Below are 27283 nucleotides of genomic sequence, written 5' to 3'. Positions count from 1 at the left end.
TCAGGTTAAGATTCCAAAATCTAACCCTAAATACAAACAATACTATAACATATATTACTAAACCCTAAACCAAAGTCTTCTTCCAGACCCTCTAATCAAATATCTAAGCACAGAACTCTTCCTTAAACTAAAAAAAAAACTTAGTAAGTGTTTAAATCAAGTTATTAGATAGTTACTAAACACATATAAGTCAAACTAAAAAAAAACTAAAAAGATAAGATTTCAAAATCTTAACCCTAAAAATACCAACAATACTATAATATATGCTACCAAACCTTTAAGCAAAGGCTATCGTGACTCAGTCTACATTCACTCATCTATGTTAAAAATAATTCAATTTTAGTAAACTAAATTTCCATTATTTAGAAATGTTTATTAATACATGATTTCTATTTTTTCTCTTTCAAAATATTGTTTATAAAATTTATTAATTACTTTTAAGATCTAATAAATGAGAAAACTTCTAGAAGACTTCGATTTAAGCGGAAAACCTAATTTTTTCAGAAATTTAAGCGGGAACCCTAAATTCTACTAAAATTTAGGCGGGATATGTTAGAAGACTTTTTGGGAAGTTTTTTGTGAGCCTTCCAGACCCTATAATCAAATAAGAAATAATTAAGCAAAAAACACTTCCTTAAGCTTTTAAGATACTTAGAAAGTGTTTACGTCAAGTTGTTAGATAGTCACTAAACTATAGGTGAAATTCAAAAAAAAAAATATTTAAAAATCTAACCTTAAAAATATCAACAATATTAAACATATGTTACTAAACCCTAAACCAATGACTATCATGAGTTAATCTACATTCACTCATATATGTTAAAAATAATTAAATTTTAGTAAAATTAAATTTGTATCATTTAAAAATGTTTATTATTACATAATTTTAATTTTTTCCCGTCAAAATATTATTTATAAAAATTTTAAATTATCTTAAAGATCTACCAAACTAAAAAACTTACAAAGAAGTATTCTCTCTGAGAACAGAGAAGACTTATTTGTAAGTCTTCTCAGGCGGAGGTTGTTGTAATTTTACTAGATTTTTGATTATTTTTGTATTTGATTGATTTTAGAGTACATTTTTGTATTCAAAATTAAGTTTTAGTCATTTTTGACAATTTTTCCAATGTTTTATTTAAAAATTCAAATAGTCTTATAGTTACATCGGTTATTTAATACTTTGTAATCATACCTGATAACTTCATGTACACAAAAAAAAAATCAGAAACTGAAAAAGATTTACATTAAAACTTATAAACAAAATGAAAATAAAACTTAAGTAGCATGATTTCCTCAAAATTTAACAACATTCACTTCCTAACGTTTTTCTAGTGTGTTTTAAAAGATTTTTACCTGATATTTTGTTGACGACTTTACATGCATGTTGTAATGGTATTATCAATCTCTATTATAATAATTGAGAAGCATATTTAAAGACTAATCTTTATTTAATACTTTATTTACAACTTTGCCATTTTAGCTGAAATCTCATCACCATATACCTTTTCAACTCACATTTAAAACCAGCCTTTCTTTACTAAACATATTACAAAAATTACTATTTGTTTCACTAATTTCTTTTATTATAATCTCTATTATAATAATTGAGAAGCATATTTAAAAATTAACCTTTATTTAATACTTTATTCACAATTTTGCCATTTTAGCTAAGGTGTTATCACCACATGTCTTCTCAACTCACAATTAAAACCACTCTTTCTTTACTAGACATATTACAAAATTTGCCATTAGTTTCACTAAATAGATATTACAATACTATAGAATATATAGTTCCAAATATATAAAACATTTACTAACAATTGGAAATAACTATTAAATTGTGGATCCCTCTCATTATATTCCCTCAAGTTTCTAATATAGCCACTACATTATTCATACTTTTTTTTGTAAAACTATGACTAAGAAAATATATTTTTATTCATCTCTATGACATATAGATAATTTCCTATTTAACCCATGCATTCTGGATTAAAAATACTTGATATTCTGGATTAAAAATACTTGATATTTCCACCCCATTTTATCATTACTAATTCACAAAAGAAAGAAGGAATGAACTATAAATGGGTTTTCTATGTAATTTTATTGATTAATAAACACAGATTTAGTTATAAACCAAAAAGAAGGAATGAACTCTAAATTGTTAAAAAAAACTATAATTGTTTTTTGTTATGTAGATCTTTGTAATATTGAAATCTTGCATATAAAATAATATCATTTATACATTTTGGTAACTAATGAATATTTACCTTGGTGTACAAACAATATAGTTCACAGAAATTTATTAGGTATTAATTTAATGTAATGGATAAGAGACAAACAATATATATCACACAACTTTTACATATCTCAGATCCACCAATATAATGCATATGTAAGTGCCCAAATAATATGAATTAAAAACTGATGGTTTAATTTTATATTGTAAAAATAAAATTTCTACTTTGTTTTACAATTGTAACATTAATATTTTACGGATATCTCATCCTGTGTAAGGTACGTGTCTCCATCTAGTTTTCATATTAAAAGACTCGTTTATACTTGTACTCTTGGAACATTTGATTTGCTAAAGTTGTACTCTTCGAACATATTGTAAGATAAAGTAAATTCAGCTACCACAAGTATCTGCAGTTATTTTACATAGTATATATTTACACTTGTGAAAAACTAAGTAATTCAAAGTTAACAAGATAGTTTATGCGCCATACACAAAAATAATTTTTAAAACAAAAGTAAATGCAATCACTTAAAAATCCAATCAATCACATAAGTAATTACATTTTCAATTATAGTATTTTCTAAGAATTTTAATAATAATTACGTATATGGTTTACATTTATAGTATGTAATCATTTTTTGTAATTATCTTATTTTAAGAATATAAGTTTATTGTATGTAGACAAACTTATCTGAAATTATTTAATACACGTAGAACAATTGTCCATTAAGATCTCTTCTAACTTGGCTCGTTTTCACTAAACCCACTTGGTTTAAAAGTCATTTGGTTTTGATTGGGTGCGCTAATGATCAACTATTGATCCATTCCTAGGTTGCATGGAAACGGAAACGGATACGCAGAAAAGATACGTTTTCGAAACGTGGAAATGTGATTTTTGATTTTTTTTGCTTTGGAAACGTTTTAGAAACGTCTATAAATATATGTGTATATATATATATATACATATGTAACTGATTAATATTTGCATCATTTTTATAATGTTTAGTATATCTTAGAATACAAATAAATAAATATTCATTCTATTTAATTATACGAAAATAAAATAAGTCATCATTAAACATCAAAATCATATAAAAGTTTCAAAATAACAAAAAATCCAATACTTAAATATTAAATAGTTTAACTAAAATAAAAAATATAACAACAAGTCATAACCAATTGAAAAGTTCTAGTGTTTTCAGAACAGAAACGCGAGTTTCCAAAATAAAAACGCAAGTTTCCATTAAGTTTCCAAATTGAGATTTTTAAGAAACGAGTTTCCAATGCGTTTCTGCGAGTTTCCGAGAGATTCCGATTCTGAAATGTTTCCGAAACGTGAAACGGACTTTCAACCAAGTTTCCATGCAACATAGATCCATTCTCATTCTATGAACAATTGTTTTATCTTTTCTATTTAAAAGCAAAACTTATCCTGATTTTATCTCTTAGTTTTATGGGAGACTATATTATATATGGAAAGATTAAGTTTATTTTCTCTCTCAAATTGGACACCTTAGTCTCTCGGTTGACTTGGAAATAAAGAATACAAAAGAAATAGAGTAAGACTCTTTCTTTTTATGTGTTTTTGGATTTGGTGGTCTTTTCTCATCTTTATTTTTGGTGATGATTGTTTCGCCTATTCCTATTTACTATAGTTTTCGATTCCCAGATGGAATTGACTCATCTGGGTTTTTGGAATTTTTTTTTCAGCGATAGTTTTAGTCGATGTAATCTCTTTTTGATGTTGGTTCGAGCAGATTTACCAATGAAACGCTAGCTTGTATTTTGTCCTTTAATTTGTCAGATTTAAGATTAGAGTATCCCGGTCAAGATAAACAGGGTTGTGGTTTGATTTGGTGATCTTTTCTCATCTTTGTTTGTGGTTATGGCTGTTTCGCCTAATCCTATTTATTATAGTTTTTGGTTCCCTGATGGAAGTAGCTCTTATTTCTTTGACTCAGCTAGGTTCTTGGAATTAAAGGTTATCTTGTATTTTTTTTTCCTTTAATTTGTCAGATTTAAGATTATAATATCCCGGTCAAGATAAACCGGGTTGTGGTTTGGTATGTATTTCCTGCTTTCTTTATTTTTTGTATTCTTTTCAGCTGTCGATGTTTAAAAAAAAAACTTAAAATATTTTAACATAAATAATTTGAAAAAAAGAAACTATTCAATTACAAAATAATTTAAATTTGAAATGTTTAGATGTATTTTTTTTTCTTTTTCTCACTAATTGTGTAAATATAATTAGCTATTTTTTCTAACCAAGATATCTTTGATCAACGCCCACAAATCTGATTAGAGATATTATATTTTCATATTCTATGAAATTTTGAGAAATTTCATTTTTATGATATAATTTTTTTTTTAAAAAATGCTATTATGAAAATTTTAAGATCATTTTATAAATTAGCTTATAACGATGTAAATAGATATATTATCAATTCAAAAACCATTTAAATAAATTATTTTCATGTTTTTGAAATTTTAATAATTATTTAAATATAAAAAATTATTTGATAAAAACATTATTTTAAAAAATTATTTTATTACGTAAAATAAACTTGTAAACATTCATATATACATAAAACTATGTAAAGATATTTATATTTATTTGAAAATATTATGATGTAAAGTATTTTTGGATAACATAATATCGAATATTTTTAGATAATGATGATTATCAAATTATTGAAATTAATTTTTAATTTATAAGTAATTATATATCAACAAATCTAATCTAACTATTTATGAAGAGTAATAAAGACTTTAAACGCTCAAATCTTATAAAATTTTTTTAATTCTTTGCCAACTTTTTAAAGAAATTATCAAAATGATTGATTTTGAATGTCTTAAAAATAATTATTTTAAAAGATAAATGATTCATTCTATCTTATGTGGTATATATATTAAAATAGAGTCGGTTTAATATTACTAAACCAAATATAATATAAACATATAATTGTATTCTAGTATTACTAAATAATATATAATATAAATTTAACTATGATATTATCGTTTTAATTTTTTATGTATTCTCAAAATAAAATAAATTATCATATAAATCACCAAATTATTCATTAAAATTAATGATTGAGCATAAAATATGACTAAACCTAAAATTATAGGAAGCATGACAAATCAATAAATTAACTTCTCAAATAATAGTATAGATATTTCGACAAATTTATTAATCTTTGATAATATTTATTATCAAACTAAATGTATTTTATAAACTGGCTTATGAAAGTTTATCTGCAGAAAAGAACTTTATGAAAACATATAACAGTGTATTTAATAAATGGACAACAAACAATGGTATTTTTAGAAAATAGTATCAATAGTATTGAGATTCAGTCAATTATATATATGTATATATATATGTATATTATATATATATATATATATATTCCTTTTTTGTTTATTATGTATTTTTTATAACATTCAAATTTCACATGCATGTTCAGAACCAAATTGATGATCTTAATTATTGATTTAAATATGGCTTTTGTGTCTGAAAATTATATGGTTTACTAGTGTAGGCCCGCCCTACGGGCGGGATATACTTTAATTGTTATCTATGTTTTTTTTTGTATGTTTTTATGGTTTGTATCTAGATTTTTATTTGCATGAGATGTGTATAATAATAATTTTTATCTTTTATAAAATTTTAAGTGATGATAGATATTATATTGATTTTACTTAACGTTTGATGTTCGTTTATTTTTCTAACTTGTTTTTGTTTTTATTTTGTTTATTGTCAAATATATTTTATGACATTATACTATCTTAGTTATTATTTTTATATTTTGTTATGTTTCTTATAATGAAAACACATTTTTATATCATCTTCGCATATGCCTAACTAAAAAAAATTATTTTGTATTTTTTATTAGTCTTGTTAGAGATTATAAGTTATATTAGCATGACACGATTTTTATGATTGAAATGGTATACAAATTCTTAAATGTTTGCTCAACTTTTTTATTGTTGTGGTAAATATTGTTTTTCTTAATTTTGTCTTTGTGTCATAAACAATTATCCGAACTGATTCAACTTACTTTTTTTACTTTACATTCACATTCAAAGAGGTTTGCATCCAGTCGTTAGTTATTTTAAAATGTTAGATTTGTTTGTTTTATAAATGAAAATAAGAAAACATAAAATTATCATAAGAAAAAGGTATGACATATTACAAATAAAAAGGTATGAAAATATTGTTTTTTTTAGTTTCATTAAACTTACGCAAATAAAAATATAAATTGAAAAAATCTAATCGGTTCATTTTTTTGGTCACTTACCAGTTGCCGTTGTTTCTTGTTGTAGTCAACTTCAATTCTTGATAAAAAAAAACATTACAGATCATATGTAAATCCAAATAAATCAAATGTTTGTAATGAGAAACCGATATAATTCTCCAATTTTTTACATTCTTGTTAAAACATGGCTCAACCTATTACCAACCCAATTGTTTTACTATATTCTTCACTGTAATGACAAAGGCCCATATCTGGTCTACTGATTCCCCTCATATACCAAGACAATAGACTTTGATTCTATCGACTAAAGAAAAGCTTTGCTTGGCCTCTCCTTCAGATCTATACGTTAACGCTCCACCACGGCAAGACGTTTATCTCCGGAATGATTATGGCCCATGTCTCATCCTCTGGCTGTTCCCTTCACTAATTGAAACCCATCTCACCCTTGAATCCCCTGATGCTCATATCTCTTTGCTTCGTTGCCGTTTATACTTCATATGCACCGAGAATGAATCACATCAAGCTTCTGGCCAGAATCCATGGTTATCCGGTGATTCATCTATCTCAAAGAAAACCTAAGAGAGTCACAAATGGAGACCTTGAGGATTCCACGGTTATATCTCCGGTGAATCTTTGCCGCAATAATGAAAATGGTGGATTTCTCTGCATCTCCACTGGCTTTCTGATTCTTCTCTACTGCTATTCTCGATTCGAGCACACCACTTCATTTCTATCGCCTGCAGCAGATGGGAATTAAGGTAAAAAAAAAACAATTTAATGGATGAAGCAATGGGAATTGTTATTGTCTTCGTATCTATTTATAGGATCAGAAAATCTGAATAACATAGGAGGTGAAGAATCAAAATTAATTAGAAAAGGCCATAATTGAGAAAAGTAATTACATGGTGTGAAGTTGAAAGGAAGCGTTTCCATGGGATTTGCAGAGGATGTGTGAAGTCAACGGTGTGAGAGATAGAGAAAATGTCATTGGACCGAAAAAGAAAAAAAATGAAATGGGGCGTATCACTTGACACGTGTCAGCTCCTTGACGCATGAAGAACACGAAGGAGAACGTATCGATTGATTAGGGTTCTGTATATGCTTGTGGTTGATGGGCCGCAGAAGAAGCCCACTACGAAGGTTTAATGAAACGGTGCGGATCCGACGTGTCTACACCATAGAGCTTCTATTTCCACCCTGTCATCCTACGTGTCCTTACAGGAGAGAAACAATCTCTTCTTTATATATATAGATATAGATGTGTCTGAAACATATAAACCTTAGATAGCACAAAAGATTTAGAAGTAATTTCTAGAATTGAAAAACAGGTGATCAATACTTGTATACAGGCCCGGCCCTGTGCATGTGCTGGGAGCACATTTGCACAGGGCCCATTACACTTTTTGAATTTTTATAGTCTAGATTAGGGCCCGAAAATTTTTTAAATGTTTTTTTTTTTTAAGAAAAAGGGCCCTAAATTTCTTTCCTTCTCTTTAAAAAGGCCCCAAATTTTTTTTTGGCACAGGGCCCTACTAACAGCTCAGACGGGCCTGCTTGTATATAGTCTAATATTGATCGGGATTTATTGTTTATTGATGAATTTCCCATATTATAACATGAGTTTAAACGTAACTCGTTAATGCATGTATGAAGTTGTAAACAATAATAAAAACAGATGAACAAAACATATGGTAGTTAGGATTAATTCACAAATTTCACAAACAAATTATGGAGAGCGGTTGGAGTTTATAAAAGTTTCTGATTATTATGTTTTTCTTAGAGTATACAATTTATCATTGTCAATCCATTGAACTTGGACTTTATAATATCTTGTTATAGTTTTTCAAACATGAATTATAAATAATAAACACTCACGAAATATTAGCTTGAGTAAGTTGCGCTGGATAAATACATATATACAGTTTGGTGCACATGTCATCCTATTATTGGATCTTATTGTTCTACAATTATATATATATATATATATATATATCTTATATGTTGGTTAGTGTTTGGGTTGCATATACATGTGGAGAAGATTAAGGCTACACATATCATACGTTATGTGGTCGATCTCTTTCATGAAGCCAAGAGATGGGACAAAAGAGCTTAGATTTTTTTTCTAATATTCAAAGTCTAAATTATGCCTTTCATCTCAATGACCCATATAAAGAAATCTGTAAAAAAATCTCAATGACCCATCTTCGACTTAGACTTAGTTCTATTTTGCCCCATCTTTCTCTCCTAGGCCAACCTTTACATACACGTATGTTATATATATTATATATATACTATCAAATGTGCTCTGATTTTATGTTAACTTGTCTTTAAATATGGTTCCCCCACAAAATAAACTAAAGTCAACGAAAGTTTGTAACAATTTTCTTTTCGCACAAAACTAGCTTTGTCCCAAGTAATTAATTAGTTTCATACTTGATATGTTTTTGGTTGTATTATTTAGAACATGACCGTTGGTTAATTATAAAAGTGTTAACAGTTAAATTATTGTGTACATTAACTTTTTAGTACTAATACTTAAGTTGATAACCATCTTATTTTTAACTGATTTTGTGCCAGTTTTATTTTTATTAATTGGAAAAATAAAGTAGTTTGTCTCAAGTGGCGTCCCATCAGACATCACACTTCACGAGATTCAGTGGATTTAGATTTGTTATCTTAAAAATCACAGAAGCTGTAGGAGTACCACGGATCCACAGAGCTTTTCTTCTTTCTCTTCACGTCTGTGATTTTTAGAAGTGGAACGTGCAGGTGGCGAGGTATAATTGGATGTATCTGTCTGTCACCTACGTAAATGACAGATCCTTAAAAGCTTAGTTATTTAGTAGTAGTAACGGTCCCGTTAAATTTCAGACGTCACGTCCCCACACTAACACTTCCGAAATGGCATTTAAAACCCTAGCACGAGAATCAATGAAAATTGACGCTTGTTTTGCATTAAGTTATCAACTGTAACGGTCGTTAGATTCTGTAACACTAACAGTAAAATAAGATTGGGGGGGAGGGGGGGGGGGGGGGGGGGGGGGGGGGGGGGGGGGGGGGGGGGGGGGGGGGATGGGGAAATTCCAATGTTATTGGTTTCTGAATTTCAAAATTTTTGTTACAATTCATTCTTATTAGTTATTGGGAGATGAATTTGTGTAGAGTTGTGAATTTTGAGAGTTGATACATTTAAAAAAATTATGTGGATTGTGAAAATTTATATACATTGACTTATGAAATTTGATCATAACTTTTTTAGATTGATATAAATTTTCATGTAATTTGGATTTAAGGTGCAATAGATATTTGGTAAGAATAATTATTTTGTTTTCTAGTATATTTATCACAAGGATTTTGAAAATCACATGGATACATATGATATTTTGAGAGTTGAGTCTTATGAGTAAAGATGAATATAATTCATCTCCCAATAACACTAGATTTAGTTAGAATTAGAGAATTAATAATAACTAAACGTTTTGAATAACAAGAGATTTGAATGAATTTTGAAAATTCTTAAACCAATAATAATGGATTCTACTAAGGTTTTTGAAATCCATGAACCAATAACAATGGATTCTTAAATTCAAACTCTACACAAATTCATCTCCCAATAACCCTCCCCCCTCCCCCCTTAAGAATTTTCAAAATTCATTCAAATCTTTTGTTATTCAAAAAGTTTAGTTGTTATTGATTCTCTAGTTCTAACTAAATCTAGTGTTATTGGGAGATGAATTCCATTCATTTTTACTCATAATACTCAATTTTCAAAATATCATATGTATCCATGTGATTTTTCAAAATCTTTGTGATAAAAACTATAAAACAAAATAACTATTCTTACCAACTATTGCACCTTAAATCCAAATTATATGTCCAACACTATAATTCATTACATTTATATATGTTTACAATTTTGTATATATAATTATTTTAAAAAATATTATTTTTAATATAAATATGAATAATTACACTTACAAATATTAATGATTTTAAAATATTAAAAAATAGTTTCAAAAAGAAAATATAAAATTTATTTTTTTAAAAAAGTATAAAAATGTTCAAAATTGAAAGCATATAATTCAAAATTATATAACAAACTCAAAAACTGGAATAAAAACTATTTGTAATACGAATTTGAAATTCTTGATCCAGATGGCTGTTTGAAGAATTCATAAACATTATAAGAAGTAGCAACAAAAGAACACAATAAAGAACAAGGGAACAAGCAATTAACTTTTTCTTAGCTCGAATTTGACGGAGGCGATAGAATAGACCGTACAATACACAGAAAATTGCCAAATTGGCGTAGATAATAATTTTGATAAATTCAATTAAAGAAAATAGTTTCTTATTTTATACATAACTTTTAAAACATCAAAATAATTCACGAAAATATTATTTAAGATCAGTTTCAGAGAGGTATTTAATAGTTTCGATTCATATTTCAAATTTGAAAATCCACTATATTACCTAAAATGAATATAATCGTGTTGTTTCACATGTATTTAGAATCCAAAATACAATAGTTTATTTTTCGTTTGTTTGTTATCACTTCAAAGAAAAATGATGAAAATCACAAGCGTGGTTGCTAGCTCATCTCCCACGCTTTTTTTTTTCCATCTATTAATATTATATTAAGGGCAAAAACCCAATCCAAAACAACATAAAGCCCAAAAGAGCATACAAAAAGACAATCAATAAACATGGGCCATCAGCCCAACCGTCCACCCAAAGTGGGCCATACATCCAGGCCCAACCGATCACCCAACATGGGCCATAATTACTATCCAGTCCAAACATTAAGCCCCAACACACTGGGGCTAACTTGGGCCCAACCGATCGCCCATGCTATCTTATTGACATTTTTATCCGGAAAATAATAATTTTTCAAAACATTAATTATCAAATAATAATTGTCATTTCTCATGATCATTAGATGGTTAATATATAAAGAGAAAAGGACTAACCTGCCAATAGCCTTTTGGCAAGTAAAACCGTAAAACCACTTGGATTTCCAAGCATGAGGACATTGGTATCTAACCAATGTAACCCAGTAGTATAGTATAACTTTTGTTGTCAGAAAATAAAACCCGAAGCAACCCAAAACTCTCTGAGTGGTAATGATGTACTGCAGACACAACGTCGTAAATGTATGAAAGAGCTGCTCCTTAGTGGAATCAGTTTCAACACCTGTAGAAGATTTTAAAGTCCTTAAACCACTATAGCAAATAAATTTTCTATAACTGACGCCTCAATTTTTTTTATAATATCCGGCGTCTAAAGTTTTTGTTTGATGAGATTTATCTCAAGACCAACCCTAAATATCGTTCAGTCTCATGGATTAGTCAAAAAAATTTCATAACCTTAATTAATTCATGAGGACATAGAATCTGATATTTTAATTGTTTGACAAGGTCGACCACCAGTCAGGTAGTTGGGTCTTAAGAGAAAGATTTAACCAAGCTTTCCAAGTCTTCATGAACTAATCGAAAGATGACAATCAAACCGGCCAAACCAACTTGAACAAGGATCGACCATATAATACACAAGGAGGTCTAAGCATCTATTAAGCCAACAATCAAAAGGAAGATGGATTTTGCATATGTATCATTCTCCCACTTAAGTGAAATGGTGCACCTTGATCCAAGACCAAAACGCCACACTTCAACATGTCGGTTCATGCTTGGCTCCACCAAACACCTAGTTAACATTCCCTAAATAAAAGAAAAGGTATATAAGCATTTAAAATACTTTGATTTACCTGACTAACTAATTTACCTTTTTTGTTTACGTTGTTTCTTTTTTTAAGCTTAAGTCAAATAAAAAACACTTGTTTAGCCTCGTTTTAAGTTCTAGAATCGAGTCTTTGCGTTCCATTTGTTCCACGACCACTAGAAAGGAAAACTGCATTGGACGATGTATATAAGTCCCATACAAGCAGTCTTGTATTTTTACCAAGAAATCAATAATGAAAAACTTTTTGCCTTATCAAATAAATAAATATATTGAGCGTTTATGAGAATCAATCCTTGAGAGTAAGCCAACTAATCAAAGTTCCTATTCATAGAATTATGTGTCGTCCTCGTTTCACCATCATTCCATTCCATCCATCGGCCAAGCTTGGGAGAGTAACACAATTAACAAACTTCGTTCCACCATCGTCCACTTCAACCATACTCTGATCAAACTGAGAGTACCACATGGCCAGCAATCTCAATCTCATTCCTCTTGACCATAGCTCATTTGCCTTCGGCCTTTTCATTTCGACCATCATTCCCATCGCACTGACCATTGCTCACTCGACCACCTGACCACACCTGATCACCGACCAACCTTTACGTCCACTTGCTCGTCCGTGCTTCCGTGTCTGCATCATTAATATCAAACCAAAGTTAAGTACCCGTAAATGTAATCAGTAGTTTTACTAGAGAATTTAGTGACTGTAAGGGCAGAGGTTCGAATTGTGAAAAGGGGAGAAGATTTAGTAAGAAAAAACGTATTCACGATAATATAAATAAAAATTGCGTAAGGAAGGTGCATTATTGGGGGACCCAGCTTGATTAAAAGTCAATACCACCTTAGTGATGTTGATCAATAAATAAACCTAAAACAATTTTCGTTAAACTAAAAGTAAAATAATATTCACAACATGTGAATCGTTCCAGCAATTGCTGACCTTGCCATAAGGCACATTTGAAGAGCCATTGCTTCGTTACAATCCTTTAAAGCCGTAATCATGAAACTATGATTATATAAGACTGCAAATCACATTTTGTGAATTTAAAAATTCTTAATAAACATAGCCTAGACCAAGGTCTTCTAAGTATTTTATTTTCAACCCATACTGTCCACATTCTCTGAGATTTAATCCATCTGCATACCTAATTTTTTATTTTTAAAAATATCATTTTATAATATGACACTGATATAAATATATGTGGAACACAAATCGAAACTAACATTCTTTAATTAAAAATAGTATCATGAAAAATACAAATGAACAAATCTAACATATATATGTATTACATTCTAAATTTTATCTTTGTATCTAAATATCAAAGAGAAGAGGGAACAAATTTAACTGATCTATGTCGAAATGTCTGGATTTTTTTGGTAATAATAAATAAATTATTTATATCATCAAAAATCTCCTTTATAATTATAAAAACAAACCGCTGGTGACAACTATTCAAAAATTTAAACGAATTCTCGAATCATGTCACACACACACATCTTATATATTATATTATTTTATATTACTAGTATATAATACATTCAATTAAATGCTACATAGTGTTTTTGATGATAAATCTATATATGTAATTGTGATTATGTACATAACAAAACACACAATTCTGTTATGTAACTATATACAGAAAAAAACTAGATCTAACATTATAACCGACGATAAATTAGCCTAATGGTTATACTTTTAAATTGCCGAAAATGTAAGAGAATATTAAAAATCATAGGTTAGGCTATATAATCTGGATCTCGCTGTAAGGGAATGTACTAATCGAAGGATCTAAACTCCATGGTCAAAAAAAGAAAAACGAAATCTAAAATATTTAAACTCGTTTTGTTGTTATAATTTTAAATTTGGCATATTATCATTTTACTGTTCGTAGTACGTTAATTATGAGATTTCTCTTTAATTAATTTTACAGCTTCGCTTTCAAAGTTACTTTTTTTAGAAGACAGTGTAGCTCACCTTTTCGAGAGGTTCCAAAATCAGAACAATAAATCAGTTTTTGTAATGTGTTAGATCTTAACCACAAAACACAGAAGTATATAATACCTGACTCTAATTATATAAGCCAGATATTTAAAAGTCAAAAACTTAAAAAACCAACAACCGTTGATGAACACCGAATCGTAATCAACGGTGGAAAGAGCGCAGAAAAAAAAGAAATAAAATAAAAGGGTGTAAATTAGAGCGTCTGGTACGGGACCCACATGAGGCCAAAACGGGGGAGGAGTCCGTCGTTTCGAGTGGTTTAAAAGGAAGAGACGTTTCTGCTTTGCAACATAAGCTCGTCTTCTTCACCTACAACATATCTCTCTCTCTCTCTCTCTGGTGTGTGTGATCGAGTGGTGAAACGACAGAGAGAGACGCCGTTTTGGATATCTGTGGGTGAGAAAGATGTCAGGTCTCGAGGATATCAAGAACGAGACTGTTGATCTGGTATCTACTTCATCTCTATCTTTCTTTCTAGCTTAATCGTTTGAGCACTGTTTGTGATTTATCATGCACGCAAAGTGTTCGATGATATGCTTGACTGAGAATAGATCTTGTTTCGTTTGCATGATTGTTTCTCGTGTTTCGGTTAAAATTTCTATTTCAGTGATATCGTTTTCTCAGACGATTCTTATTCTTTGGATCCGATTCTTAAAATCTCAGATGTTACTTCAAATACTTTCAATCGCTATTTTCATGTATCCAAGTTATGAACTGATTTTCTTAATTTTTTTTCTTTCCAAATTAATTATTTTTTAAGAAAAAAAAATCAGAAAATATATGGACTTTATTGGAGCGATAATTACAGAAACACCTTTAAAGCTTTTTAGGGTATTAACCGAAAACAGTTCGAAATACTGTTCATCATGAAAAAGCAGATCTACCCACACATGTGAAACACTGAAATTAAAAAAAGATAATGAAGAACAAAAATAAAGTTTCTTTTATGGGTGGAGTTAAGCTAAAGTCTTTTCATATATTAATTCAAAAGGGAAACATACACCAGAAAGTTGATTTTAAAAGAGAAAAAATATTGATTTTGCTTGTGAAATAATTTTTTTTTTGTTTTATTCTTTCTACTTTTTTTTTTCTTTCTGAAAATCTCTTTTTAAGATAACGTCTTTGCTGTAAAAGCTGCTCTTAATATTCTATCTTCCACCCATAAAAATGCAAATTAGTTTTTAATTATAAAAGGAATATTAATCTGTTTGTTTTGGTTCGTAAGAGTTTTAGGATTTGATGTACCTTTCCGTAGTACTTTGTTTTTATTATATAGTCTCTGTCTTTTAGCATAACACTATTATTCAACGCACGCAAACTTGTAAATAGCCTCGTGTATAGTAAAAAATCAATTTTCTTTTCTTCTCGTTTTCTATGAACTTGACCGAAATACCCTTAACCGGACCTTGGCTTTCACGCCGGAAAGTAGGCACCTTTCATGGAGGGAATCACCCTGCGCGTGTTTTACACGTCTCTTACACGTGCTTTGATAGTAGTACTAGTGATGGTGGTGGTGGTCCCCAGCCTCCTCCACTGCAAGATTCTTTTTACCTTCCATTGTCAGTAACTTGAGTCAACGCCACTTTTCTTGAGTCGCCGAGTTAGATCGTTTTGAGATTTGTATGAAACTGTATAAAAGTTTTGATCTTTTTTCTTCTTTTTTTTTGTTTGAAGATGTTATACACCGATCCTTTGTATGAATGAATTACTGATTGAAACTTTGGTTGGATTCTCAGGAAAAAATTCCAATTGAGGAAGTTTTCCAGCAGCTAAAATGTACAAGGGAAGGGTTGACGACGCAGGAAGGGGAGGAAAGGATTCAGCTATTTGGCCCCAACAAGCTCGAAGAGAAGAAGGTTTGAGTTTGACTTAAACCCATTGTTGTTTCCTGATATTAAAAAGCTTTTGCCTTTGTGAATGTTTGAGTAGTTACGAGGTTTGATCGTTTCATTTTTAAAATAAACAGGAAAGCAAGATTCTGAAGTTTCTGGGGTTCATGTGGAATCCGCTTTCATGGGTTATGGAAGCTGCGGCTATCATGGCCATTGCTTTGGCCAATGGTGATGGCAGACCTCCGGATTGGCAAGATTTCGTTGGTATCATCTGTCTGCTTGTTATCAACTCCACAATCAGTTTCATTGAAGAAAACAATGCCGGAAATGCTGCAGCTGCTCTCATGGCTGGTCTTGCTCCTAAAACCAAGGTATTGTGTTGCATAATGCTGTGACGTTGTTAGTCTACATGACGTTTCAAATCTTTTCTCGAGCTTAACCTGTTTGTTTGTTTTCTTTTGTTGTTGTGATGTTTCTGTTTCTCAGGTGCTCAGGGATGGAAAATGGAGTGAACAAGAAGCAGCTATTCTTGTCCCAGGAGATATTGTTAGCATTAAACTCGGAGACATCATCCCAGCTGATGCCCGTCTTCTCGAAGGTGATCCTTTAAAGGTTGACCAGTCTGCTCTAACTGGAGAGTCCCTTCCCGTGACCAAGCACCCGGGTCAAGAAGTTTTCTCTGGCTCAACTTGTAAACAAGGAGAAATTGAAGCGGTTGTTATAGCTACTGGAGTTCACACCTTCTTCGGTAAAGCTGCTCACCTTGTGGACAGCACTAACCAAGTTGGTCACTTCCAGAAAGTTCTTACATCCATTGGAAACTTCTGTATCTGTTCTATTGCTATTGGTATCGTGATTGAAATAATCGTCATGTACCCTATTCAAAGACGGAAGTACAGAGATGGAATTGACAATCTGTTGGTCCTCTTGATCGGTGGTATCCCCATTGCTATGCCAACGGTGTTGTCCGTGACTATGGCTATCGGGTCTCACAGGTTGTCTCAGCAAGGTGCCATCACCAAACGTATGACTGCCATAGAGGAAATGGCAGGAATGGATGTTCTTTGCAGTGACAAAACGGGAACACTGACCCTCAATAAATTGAGCGTGGACAAGAACTTGGTTGAGGTTTTCTGCAAGGGCGTGGAGAAAGACCAAGTCCTATTATTTGCAGCCATGGCTTCTAGGATTGAGAACCAGGATGCTATTGATGCAGCCATGGTTGGAATGCTTGCGGATCCAAAAGAGGTATAACTCTTTCTCGGTTTGAATTACTTCTGTAGTTTAGGATCCAAACAATTTCTTATGTTTCACTTGGATTTTCGTAGGCACGAGCTGGAATCAGGGAGGTTCACTTCCTTCCATTCAACCCTGTTGACAAGAGAACTGCTTTGACTTACATCGACTCGGATGGTAACTGGCACAGAGTCAGCAAAGGTGCTCCCGAGCAGGTAATGAATTTTCAACTTTCCTCTGCAAATGTTACTTTATTCCTTCATTCGGTCTACTAATTCAATTTCCCACACAGATCCTCGACCTTGCCAATGCGAGGCCTGACCTTCGGAAAAAGGTTTTCGGTTGTATGGACAAGTATGCCGAACGCGGTCTTAGGTCACTGGCAGTTGCTCGCCAGGTACTTATTTACGAGTGATCTTATGTTTTCAGACTTCTGTTTTTGCATGGAAACAAATGTTCAGATGTTTGTTCTTATACCTTCTTAGGTGGTTCCCGAGAAAACCAAAGAAAGCCCTGGTGGACCATGGGAATTTGTTGGTTTATTGCCTCTTTTTGACCCTCCAAGACACGACAGTGCCGAAACCATTCGCAGGGCTTTGAATCTTGGTGTTAACGTTAAGATGATCACCGGTAACTAAACTTATTCATCATTTTCTATTTCAAGAAATCCATGGCTATGTAGATGTTTTTCCTAACTTGCGCTCTAATTACGTTTCCAGGTGACCAACTTGCTATTGGTAAGGAAACCGGTCGCAGGCTTGGAATGGGAACCAACATGTATCCATCTGCGGCTCTTCTTGGTACTGACAAGGACTCCAACATTGCATCCATTCCTGTTGAGGAGTTGATCGAGAAGGCTGATGGGTTTGCTGGGGTCTTTCCAGGTTATAACTTGCTTCTTAAACCTCACCATATGTTCATTCGAAAAGACTCTGTTATATTGATCCAAGCTTCTTAACTTTCTTATTACAGAGCACAAATATGAAATTGTGAAAAAGCTGCAAGAGAGGAAACACATTGTTGGAATGACTGGTGATGGTGTCAACGATGCTCCTGCATTGAAGAAAGCTGACATTGGTATTGCTGTGGCCGATGCTACAGATGCTGCTCGTGGTGCTTCAGATATTGTTCTCACTGAACCTGGTTTGAGTGTTATCATCAGTGCAGTGCTCACTAGCAGAGCTATCTTCCAGAGAATGAAGAACTACACCGTGCGCATTCTCTTTAGTTTTTTTCTTTCATTATGCCCACTATTTGTGTTCGTTTGCACCAATATCTAATATCTTTTTCTTGCGTATGACAGATTTATGCAGTGTCAATCACAATCCGTATTGTGGTAAGTAGACTCTTCATTTAGATATCTATCTCTTATTGCCATGATCTTTCTTTTGTGTACTGATTATATTGCGATATACTTTGTGCAGTTTGGTTTCATGCTTATTGCTCTGATATGGGAATTTGACTTCTCAGCGTTCATGGTTCTGATTATTGCCATCCTTAATGACGGTGAGCAAATGGCTTTACTTTACTATATACACTCCTAATACTTTATCTGCATTATCTTATATCTTTTGGTATTGTTTGTTGCTATTTTTTAGGTACCATCATGACAATCTCAAAGGATAGAGTCAAGCCATCTCCCACACCTGATAGCTGGAAGCTCAAAGAAATTTTCGCCACCGGAATTGTGCTGGGAGGTTACCAAGCCGTTATGAGTGTTGTTTTCTTCTGGGCGATTCACAAGACCGACTTTTTCTCCGTAAGATTCATCAGCTCATTTTCTTCTTTTTTTTTGTTGTGTAAAGATGCTTGAGGGATTATGTAGATAAATATTGCCTTAGGAAACTAAAATTCATCGTTGATATGCAGGACAAGTTTGGTGTGAGGTCAATCAGGGACAACAACGATGAGCTAATGGGTGCTGTGTACCTTCAAGTTAGTATCATCAGTCAAGCGCTCATTTTCGTCACGAGGTCAAGGAGCTGGTCGTTCGTTGAACGACCTGGGGCGCTTCTGATGATTGCTTTCGTCATTGCACAACTTGTAAGAACATCAAAACCCCATAGTTTCCTGAATTCTAGAAAAGAAACCCAGTGAGATTCATCTAACTCTTCTTCCCATATGCAGGTTGCGACTTTGATTGCAGTGTACGCTGATTGGACGTTTGCGAAGGTGAAGGGTATCGGTTGGGGATGGGCTGGTGTGATTTGGGTTTACAGCATTGTTACATACTTCCCACAAGACCTTTTGAAGTTTGCCATTCGCTACATCTTGAGTGGAAAGGCTTGGACCAGCTTGTTCGACAACAGGGTACATAGAACTAACTCTCTCTGATCGCTTTTTCACATCCTGAAGGTAAAATCTTATGCTAATTGCTTCTGCTGTTACTTTAAAACAGACTGCTTTCACGACCAAGAAGGATTACGGTATTGGAGAAAGAGAAGCTCAGTGGGCACAAGCTCAGAGGACACTTCACGGTCTCCAGCCGAAAGAAGAGGTCAACATCTTCCCAGAGAAAGGAGGTTACAGAGAGCTGTCTGAGATCGCCGAGCAAGCTAAGAGAAGGGCCGAGATAGCAAGGTAAGTCTACTTTGATATCTAAACTTGGAAGAAACTGGAGTTTGCTTGATTCTGATTAGTGAATATGCTTTGTTGTGACAGGCTTAGGGAGCTTCACACACTGAAGGGACATGTTGAATCAGTCGCAAAGCTGAAGGGCTTGGACATTGACACAGCTGGGCATCACTACACTGTGTAGTTGCAGTTGCACTTGCACATTTTACCAAAACCAACCCATCATGACTCTTCGTTTTTTTTCTCAAGTCACAATAGAGGGAAGAGAACTCTGTGTATTGTCATAACTCTTCCAAAAAACTCGTTTCATTGTTAGCTATTGTTCGTCTAAACTTCTACTCTGAGCTTAAGAAACAAGGCTTTCTGCCTTTGTGGTTTGTCACTTCGGCTACAACCTGTTTTAATGGCTTAATATGAGCTTCTTACTCTCTTGTTTCCTGTTATGTTTGTTTAATCAGTTCAATCTTGAGTCTAATAGTTGAATCATATTTATTTATTTTCACTAAAAAAGTTAAAACGTTGATATATACTTTGATGTTTACAAAGATCAAGATGCTTGTGACATACATTGGGGGGTTGTAGTGGGTTTGGTTGGATAAGTTCAGAGTGACTTCATGTATCAAGAGACGTGCAAAGATATGGATGATGACTTCGAATCATTCATACCACTTGCTCTTTATCCGATAGGAACTTCAATCATGTTATTTTTTTCATCGAAACTCATACTGCTATATGAACCAAATCGGGAGATCTTGATCCATGTGAATAGCAAAAGAAAGTTGCTTCCTGACATTGCGTGTTAGGCCATCCACTTTTGTATTTTACATCTAGAAACTTCTTTTCAGATATGCCATAGTATCCATGCAAACTGTTGATCATCCATCTGCGGAAAATTATCCACAAGAGATGATCCATGTTTGTGAAGAAAGAGTTTGTTAGAAAAATAGTTGGATTTGATGGTATCTTTGAGAGAGCCCAAATCTGAAGTGCTGGAAGACATTAAAAAAATAAATGGTTTATCGATTCTTCATCGGCTCCACACCGTGCACAACATATATCCCAAGTATCCCCCGCGTTTGCAGATTCTTCTTGACTGCTATACACCCCGACACCAATTGCTATAGAAAATATTTTATCTTTGGTGGGTACCGTATTTTCCAACAGAACGCCTTCAATACATCCACCGTGGGTCCAAACATTGATGGTGGTTTGTCTCTGTCTGGATAAGTCCGTTCTACCTGATATCATGATTTAACCGTATATTTTCCATTGTTTGTGAAATGCCATCCATCCATATCTACTATCTGAGTTATGCTCAGTAGTATGCTTTATATAATTTTCACATCCTATGGGTCCACCAAAGCCCGAAGTGCCTGTGAATTCCAAGTTTGTAAAGTAGAATCAATGAGAGAATCCACTGTGAGGTCTGGGTAATAATTGTGTCGGTTTTTATTAGCTGGTCTTGGGCGAGTGGTTGGGAGCCATGGATCGTTCCATACATATATAGATGATCCTGATCCCACCTGTTTGAGTAGTTCTTTGCTTACCCGAGATCTAGCAGAGATGATACTCCTCCAGCCATATATGATGGAGAATACGAACGAATCTGTTCAAGGGGTGAGACATTCCTGTAATACCGACCTTTGAACACTCGAGCAAATAATGTGTTTGGCTTCTCTATCAGACGCCATAATTGTTTACCAAGCATCGCTATATTGAAATCAGTGATGTCTTTGAACTCCAAACCTCCTTCATCCTTATTTACACATACTTTGTCCCATGATTTCCAGTGCATGCCCTTGTGCTTCCCCTTGGACTCCACCAGAATTGTGCTACCGCGGTCGTCAGTTTTTTTTGCGGTTGCCTTAGGTAAACGATAGCAAGACATCACATGATTTGGTAATACCGTAACCACTAATTTAATAATCATTTTCTTTCTTCCTTTTGTGAAAAACTTAAAAGTCCAACCGTTGAACCTATTATTTAGCCGGTCATGCACAAAGATAAAAACTTGTATCTTGGAGCCCCCAATATTTTCTGGTAAACCTAGGTAAGATCTCATTCCTCCAATATTCTAGATATCCAGAATATCTCGTAACTCTTGTTTGGCCGATTCCTCAATCTTGTGTCCAAATTGAATCAAAGACTTATCAAAATTTATGAGTTGACCTGATAGTACCTCATATTCCTTTAAGATTCTGAGAATGGTTTGACACTCTTCACTTTGAGATTTACAAAAGAAGAGGCTATCGTCCGCAAATAGCAAATGAGATATTGTCCACAGGCTCTAGCTACCTTCATTCCCGTTTATTGTTTCCCTTTCTCCGCCTTCTTAATATTTGCAATTAAAGCCTCAGTACACAGAATAAATAAATAAGGAGATAAAAGATCCCCTTGACGTAAACTCCTATGTGGAATAATGAGACCACGTGGTTGACCATTTAGTAAAATCTGATATTTAACCGATGATATACACTCCATCATTAGTTTAATCCAATGGAGATCAAAACCCATCTTTTGTAATAAAGCCTTAATAAAATCCCATTCCACCCTATCATACGCTTTGCTCATGTTTGTTTTAATTACCATATACTTTCTTTTGACATGCTTTATTAGTCTGTAATCCATGAAACATTTCTTGAGCTATAAGAATATTATTAGAAATCAATCTTCCTGGCACAAAAGCCGATTGAGTTTCTGAAATGAGAGAGGGGAGACATAATTTCAGTCGCTGACACAAAACCGTCAAAATGATTTTATACCCTACGTTACATAAACTGATTGGCCTCAGCTCCGTCATCCGTGTAGGCTTTTCCGTCTTTGGAATCATACATATATTAGTAATATTTAACCTTGAATCCATTTCTCCAGAAGCCAAAAATTATTTACCATTTCTACCAAATCCTCCTTAATAATATGCCAAGAATGTTGAAAAATAGAGCATGCATGTCGTCCGGTCCTGGCGCCTTCTCTGGGTGCATCATAAATAAAGCCTCTCTAACCTCACCCTCAGTTGCTATCCTTAACAATCGTTGATTCATCTGAGGAGTGATACCCGATGTTACCTCTGTGAGGAAACTATCAAACTCTGATGGTGAAGTGGTACTAAATAAATCTTCAAAATAGTATACTGCTTTTTTTCCACACCATTATCCTCTGTAATCTAATTTCCCGCCGCATCATGTAGTCCGACTATCCTATTACGAACCCGTCTTTGCTTGGTTAAAGCGTGATAGAATTTTGTGTAAGATCCCAGATGAATACCATATATTACTGCCTTTTTGAAGCCAATAATCCTCTTCATCCTTATATGCATTTTGTAACTTCCTAGATACCTCCAGAATCTCCTCCGGAGGTCTAGTGTTATTTGTTTGTACCTCTTCAAGAGCTTTCTGTAACTCATTTATTTTTCCTTTCCATAAAGTGGATTATTTTTCGCCATTTAGCTATTTCTTGATGACAATTGCTAATTTTTGCCACAATACCATCTTCCCTTCCTCCACTATAAGCTGACCAGCCCATTGTGATTGATTCCATAAGACACTGTTGTCCAATCCATCTCTAATCAAAACGAAATTGTCCTTTCCTCCTGGGAACTTTATCCTCCAAGTAGGCCACTATTGGGCGATGATCAAATGCTACCATTCCTAAATATCCTATATAAGAGCATCGAAATAAAGTGTGCCACTCATCATTTTCTAAAGCGCGATCTAGACGACATCTGATCATCACTGCCCCTTTTCTTTTCCTTCGTTTCCCTTGCCATGATATTTTATTTCCCCGAGCCGGAAACTCCAATAATCCACTATTTCTTATCATGTTATTAAAGGGAATAAATGAATCCACACTTCTCAGTGATCCTCCCTCCTTTTCATGATTTCCAGTGATCTCATTTAAATCGTCGATGATAAACCAAGGTACGGATCGTGAGAGTCCATATCTAGTTAAACGCTCCTACACTTGTTCCCTCAATTTTTGGACTGGGTCACCATATATAAAAGTTAAATAAACTGTTTTCCCAAGAGCCACTTCCACATCTATTATTCGGTTACTGGAGTACAAAATCTAATTAATCTGATACTCATTATTGTAAAAAAGTGCTAATTCACCACTCCTCCAAACTGGGTCTACTGTAACCAGGTTATCATATCCAAAATGTGATTGAAAGTCTTGAGCAAACTCTAACTCTTGCTTTGTTTCAGATAAGAATAGAAAATATGGTTTATGTTTATGCCATATCTCCCTCACATAATTTATAGTCCACTTACTTTCCACTCCTCGACAATTCCAACTTAGGACTCTCATAAAAAAAATATGGATAAGTGCTCCCTAGAACTGTCGAATTTAGAATTAAAGATATCATCGTACTCATTATTATAAAAAAGCTGTCGAAGAGGATCTACATTAACCAGATTATCAAACCCGAAATAAACCTGGAATTTGTGTGGATTTAAGTGAAGTGGTGACGGATGGTGAGAAGTCGAAGGCGGGGAAGAAGCGAGCTAAGACTCCATGGGCGAAGCTACTTTCTCAGTATTCTCAGGTGGGTCAAGTTTCATCAGTGATTGTTTTTTTATTGGTTTGATCTAATAGTCTGGGAATTGCGCCTTTAGGGTTTACCAATGTGCAGTTCGTGTAATATTTTTAATAAATGTTTGGTCTTTCAGTTCATGAGAACGAGTTTAGTTGTCTGCATGTCTAGTTCTTTTATATTTTTTCCTACATAACTCATAAGTATGTTATTATGTATGTGTCTTTGTGACTTTTTGTGGTCTGCAAGTTGCGCATTAAGGGTTTAGCAGTGTGCAGTTCGTGTAATATTTTGTTGTTGTTGAAGGTTGGTATTTCAGTTTATGCCCAACGAGTTTAATTGGCTTCATGCTTGGTTCTTTTATATTTTTCTGACAGAACTATGTTGTTATGTCTGATACTTTTCTACTTTTTGACTACAATGCTTCTGTTTCTAATTGTCCCAATCAAAGGCGGACCCACGTTGTGATATGGGGGGTGGGGGTCAGATGACACATGTTTAATATATATTCTGGTGTTTTTGTTATAAATATGTTAAGATTCTGCAGCAATTTTGGTTTGGGTACACATCTTATGACATCCCTTTAACTGGATCCGACTCTCCTTTGGTGCTTTTTTCATCTTTTTTTTTTCTTTTTATATTGGGCTTTAGTCTAATTTATGACCCACTTTAAATGTGAATCTTGGCAGCCACTGGTCCCAATGCTTTTTAGGTAATTTCAAAACCCACACCGTATCATTAGGGGCCATGTATTCAATGTTAGAGGTCGAGGATGTGATTTATCTATCAAAACCAATCTATGCCCAGCACCCTGTGTGAAATCAAGCAGTCTGATGTAAGGACATCTTATTTTCCCCTTTTTGATCTCAGTTTCTTTAAGGTACAAAAGCCTTTTTCTTACGTAATTATTGTGTAGCACGGAGGTCCATTGGTTGCAACTCTGGAGATATAGGTATGTCTCACCACCTTCTCTTCTCTGTTAAATAAAAATTTTTTTTTTGTGCAACTCTGTTAAATAAAACTATATATGATAAGATTGTCTGAAACATTTAGCCACCCAAACTTTACTTATTGCAGGTTTAGAAGAAGACGATAAAATTCATGTAGAAATCCTTACCTCGGTCACAACTAACCACCAAGGTCAGCAATTCATAACAATAAAACTAGCACCTTCCTCAATTGAAAAATTCCTAGCCAGACAAATCAAATTTTGAAACAGGAAGGACGTGTTGATCACAAATTCTCAGATGGACAGCTCAAAGCTCGAAGAGAAGAAAGCTTTTATATTTACTTCATTAACAACACGGAACATGGCCCAATTTATTAGTACATTTTCAATCTATCTAATTATAACATCAGTTTTTTCTTTAAAATATAAATTTAGTAAAAAACTAAAAATATAGTTCACCATATACAAAATGTTAAAATATATAAAGAAAATTCATAAATGCAAACAAAAATTAAGATTTTAGTTTTTTCACACCACATAAGAAACCAACAAAAATAGAAAATAATAAACTGAATTTTATAAAATAAAAATGTGGCTTATCAAATTAAAAACTGAAGGAAATGATAAATAATCAGATCAAATTAAAAACTCAGTCGACGACCACGCGCAAGCGCGGATATTATGCCCCTAGTTACATCAATATTACATTTATCTAATTATGTTTTAATTTCTTGTTACCAATTGAATATATTTGGGGTTCTAGATATTATGATGAAAAGTTCTTAAATTAGAACTCTTCGACACTCTCTCTCTCTCATGTCTTTCACTATCTTTATTAAATACTAGAAACTCATTGAGAAAATCAATGGATGTGCTCTTAATTGCATAAATTTCTCCCACCAATCTGCTCCGTAGAAAATTAAATTAGACACTTTCCCAAAAAATTTGTAGCCTGCCTAAATTTTCTCATTGCCGCTTCCATCAAATAGTCTAAAAAACGATTGGTTAGAGTCTAATGCATAACTGTATAAATCGAAACATTATCCTCATCAATCTCACAACAATAACAATTAAAATTCACACACGATTAACAGCAACAAAATGTCTACAAAATTTATCCTTCTACCTTTTCTTCTCCTAATCATGTTTGTCACTTCATCTCAAGCAAGTCGTCAACTCTGGGATAGTGAATTCCACGATTTTTTCTCCAAATCCGGGCTCCATGGGATTAATAAGGTTCACGGGATTCAAGGGTTTCATCATGGGACTCATGGGATTCCTAAGTTTCCCGGAACTGGAAATTTTATGAGTGGCGTACATACATGCAGCATGCAAGGACCTTGTAAAGGTAAGAAGTTGAAGTGTCCAGAGACGTGCTACAAATCAACCAACATTAACAAGGAAGGTTATAAAAGCACTAGCAAGAGCGGAGGATGTTCATTTGACTGTACGACAAAGTGTAGCGCCACTTGTTCATCATAACTGAAACATATACATGTTCTAGCTTATGTTATGTTATCTTATAGTCTCTATATATATAAATCTGTGTTCATTTGACTGTACGACCAAGTGTATATGAATCTGCTTAAAACGTCATTTGTATTGGAGAGTTTGTTTCTCCTTTGTATATATTACTTTTGATTAGTATCTTTCTATCATTCTCTATGTACATAATATGGTTATGAGTTATGAATAAAACAAAATTTTGAGTTTCTCAAGTTGTGTGTAGAGATCTTCTAAGTCTTGCTATGAACAAATTCAACAGGAAATAAGTGAACAAGGTGATTTGGCACTTTAATTCATAGGAGTTCATTTCCTAAGTTTATATATTGAAAGATGAACAAAACATCAGCATCATGGCTCTAATACTTTAAATTACAACACATTTTAATTTTTGTCGTCTATCAATATCATTTATCTGA

At 33.0% G+C, this 27283-nt stretch overlaps 2 protein-coding genes and 1 long non-coding RNA gene across 3 annotated transcripts; 2 read left to right on the top strand and 1 right to left on the bottom strand.

Moving 5' to 3' along the window:
* Window positions 1–6596: 6596 nt before the first annotated feature.
* On the bottom strand, window positions 6597–7495 carry LOC125576660. The gene is made up of 2 exons (XR_007315096.1): window positions 7401–7495; window positions 6597–7235 (listed from the first exon to the last, which is right to left on the bottom strand). It is a non-coding gene; the product is annotated as an uncharacterized LOC125576660 (long non-coding RNA).
* A 6987-nt stretch (window positions 7496–14482) lies between these two features.
* Window positions 14483–20310, top strand: LOC106357629 (ATPase 1, plasma membrane-type). Its single transcript, XM_013797302.3, has 16 exons — window positions 14483–14686; window positions 15976–16095; window positions 16206–16442; window positions 16558–17319; window positions 17400–17522; window positions 17600–17704; window positions 17793–17937; window positions 18027–18191; window positions 18280–18518; window positions 18611–18643; window positions 18732–18813; window positions 18906–19066; window positions 19177–19350; window positions 19435–19617; window positions 19706–19887; window positions 19969–20310. The coding sequence occupies exons 1-16, from the start codon at window positions 14645–14647 to the stop codon at window positions 20063–20065; spliced, it is 2850 nt and encodes a 949-aa protein (XP_013652756.1). The 5' UTR covers window positions 14483–14644; the 3' UTR covers window positions 20066–20310.
* A 6097-nt stretch (window positions 20311–26407) lies between these two features.
* Window positions 26408–27005, top strand: LOC106356135. The gene has a single exon (XM_013795955.3). It carries the CDS (start codon window positions 26463–26465, stop codon window positions 26841–26843), a length of 381 nt encoding a protein of 126 aa, XP_013651409.2. The 5' UTR covers window positions 26408–26462; the 3' UTR covers window positions 26844–27005.
* The last annotated feature ends 278 nt before the right edge of the window (window positions 27006–27283 follow it).

This window comes from Brassica napus, chromosome A7 (assembly GCF_020379485.1).
Source record: "Brassica napus cultivar Da-Ae chromosome A7, Da-Ae, whole genome shotgun sequence".
NCBI lineage: Eukaryota > Viridiplantae > Streptophyta > Magnoliopsida > Brassicales > Brassicaceae > Brassica > Brassica napus.
Note: the sequence above shows the minus strand (reverse complement) of the source record. Positions and strands in the feature narration are given on the sequence as shown.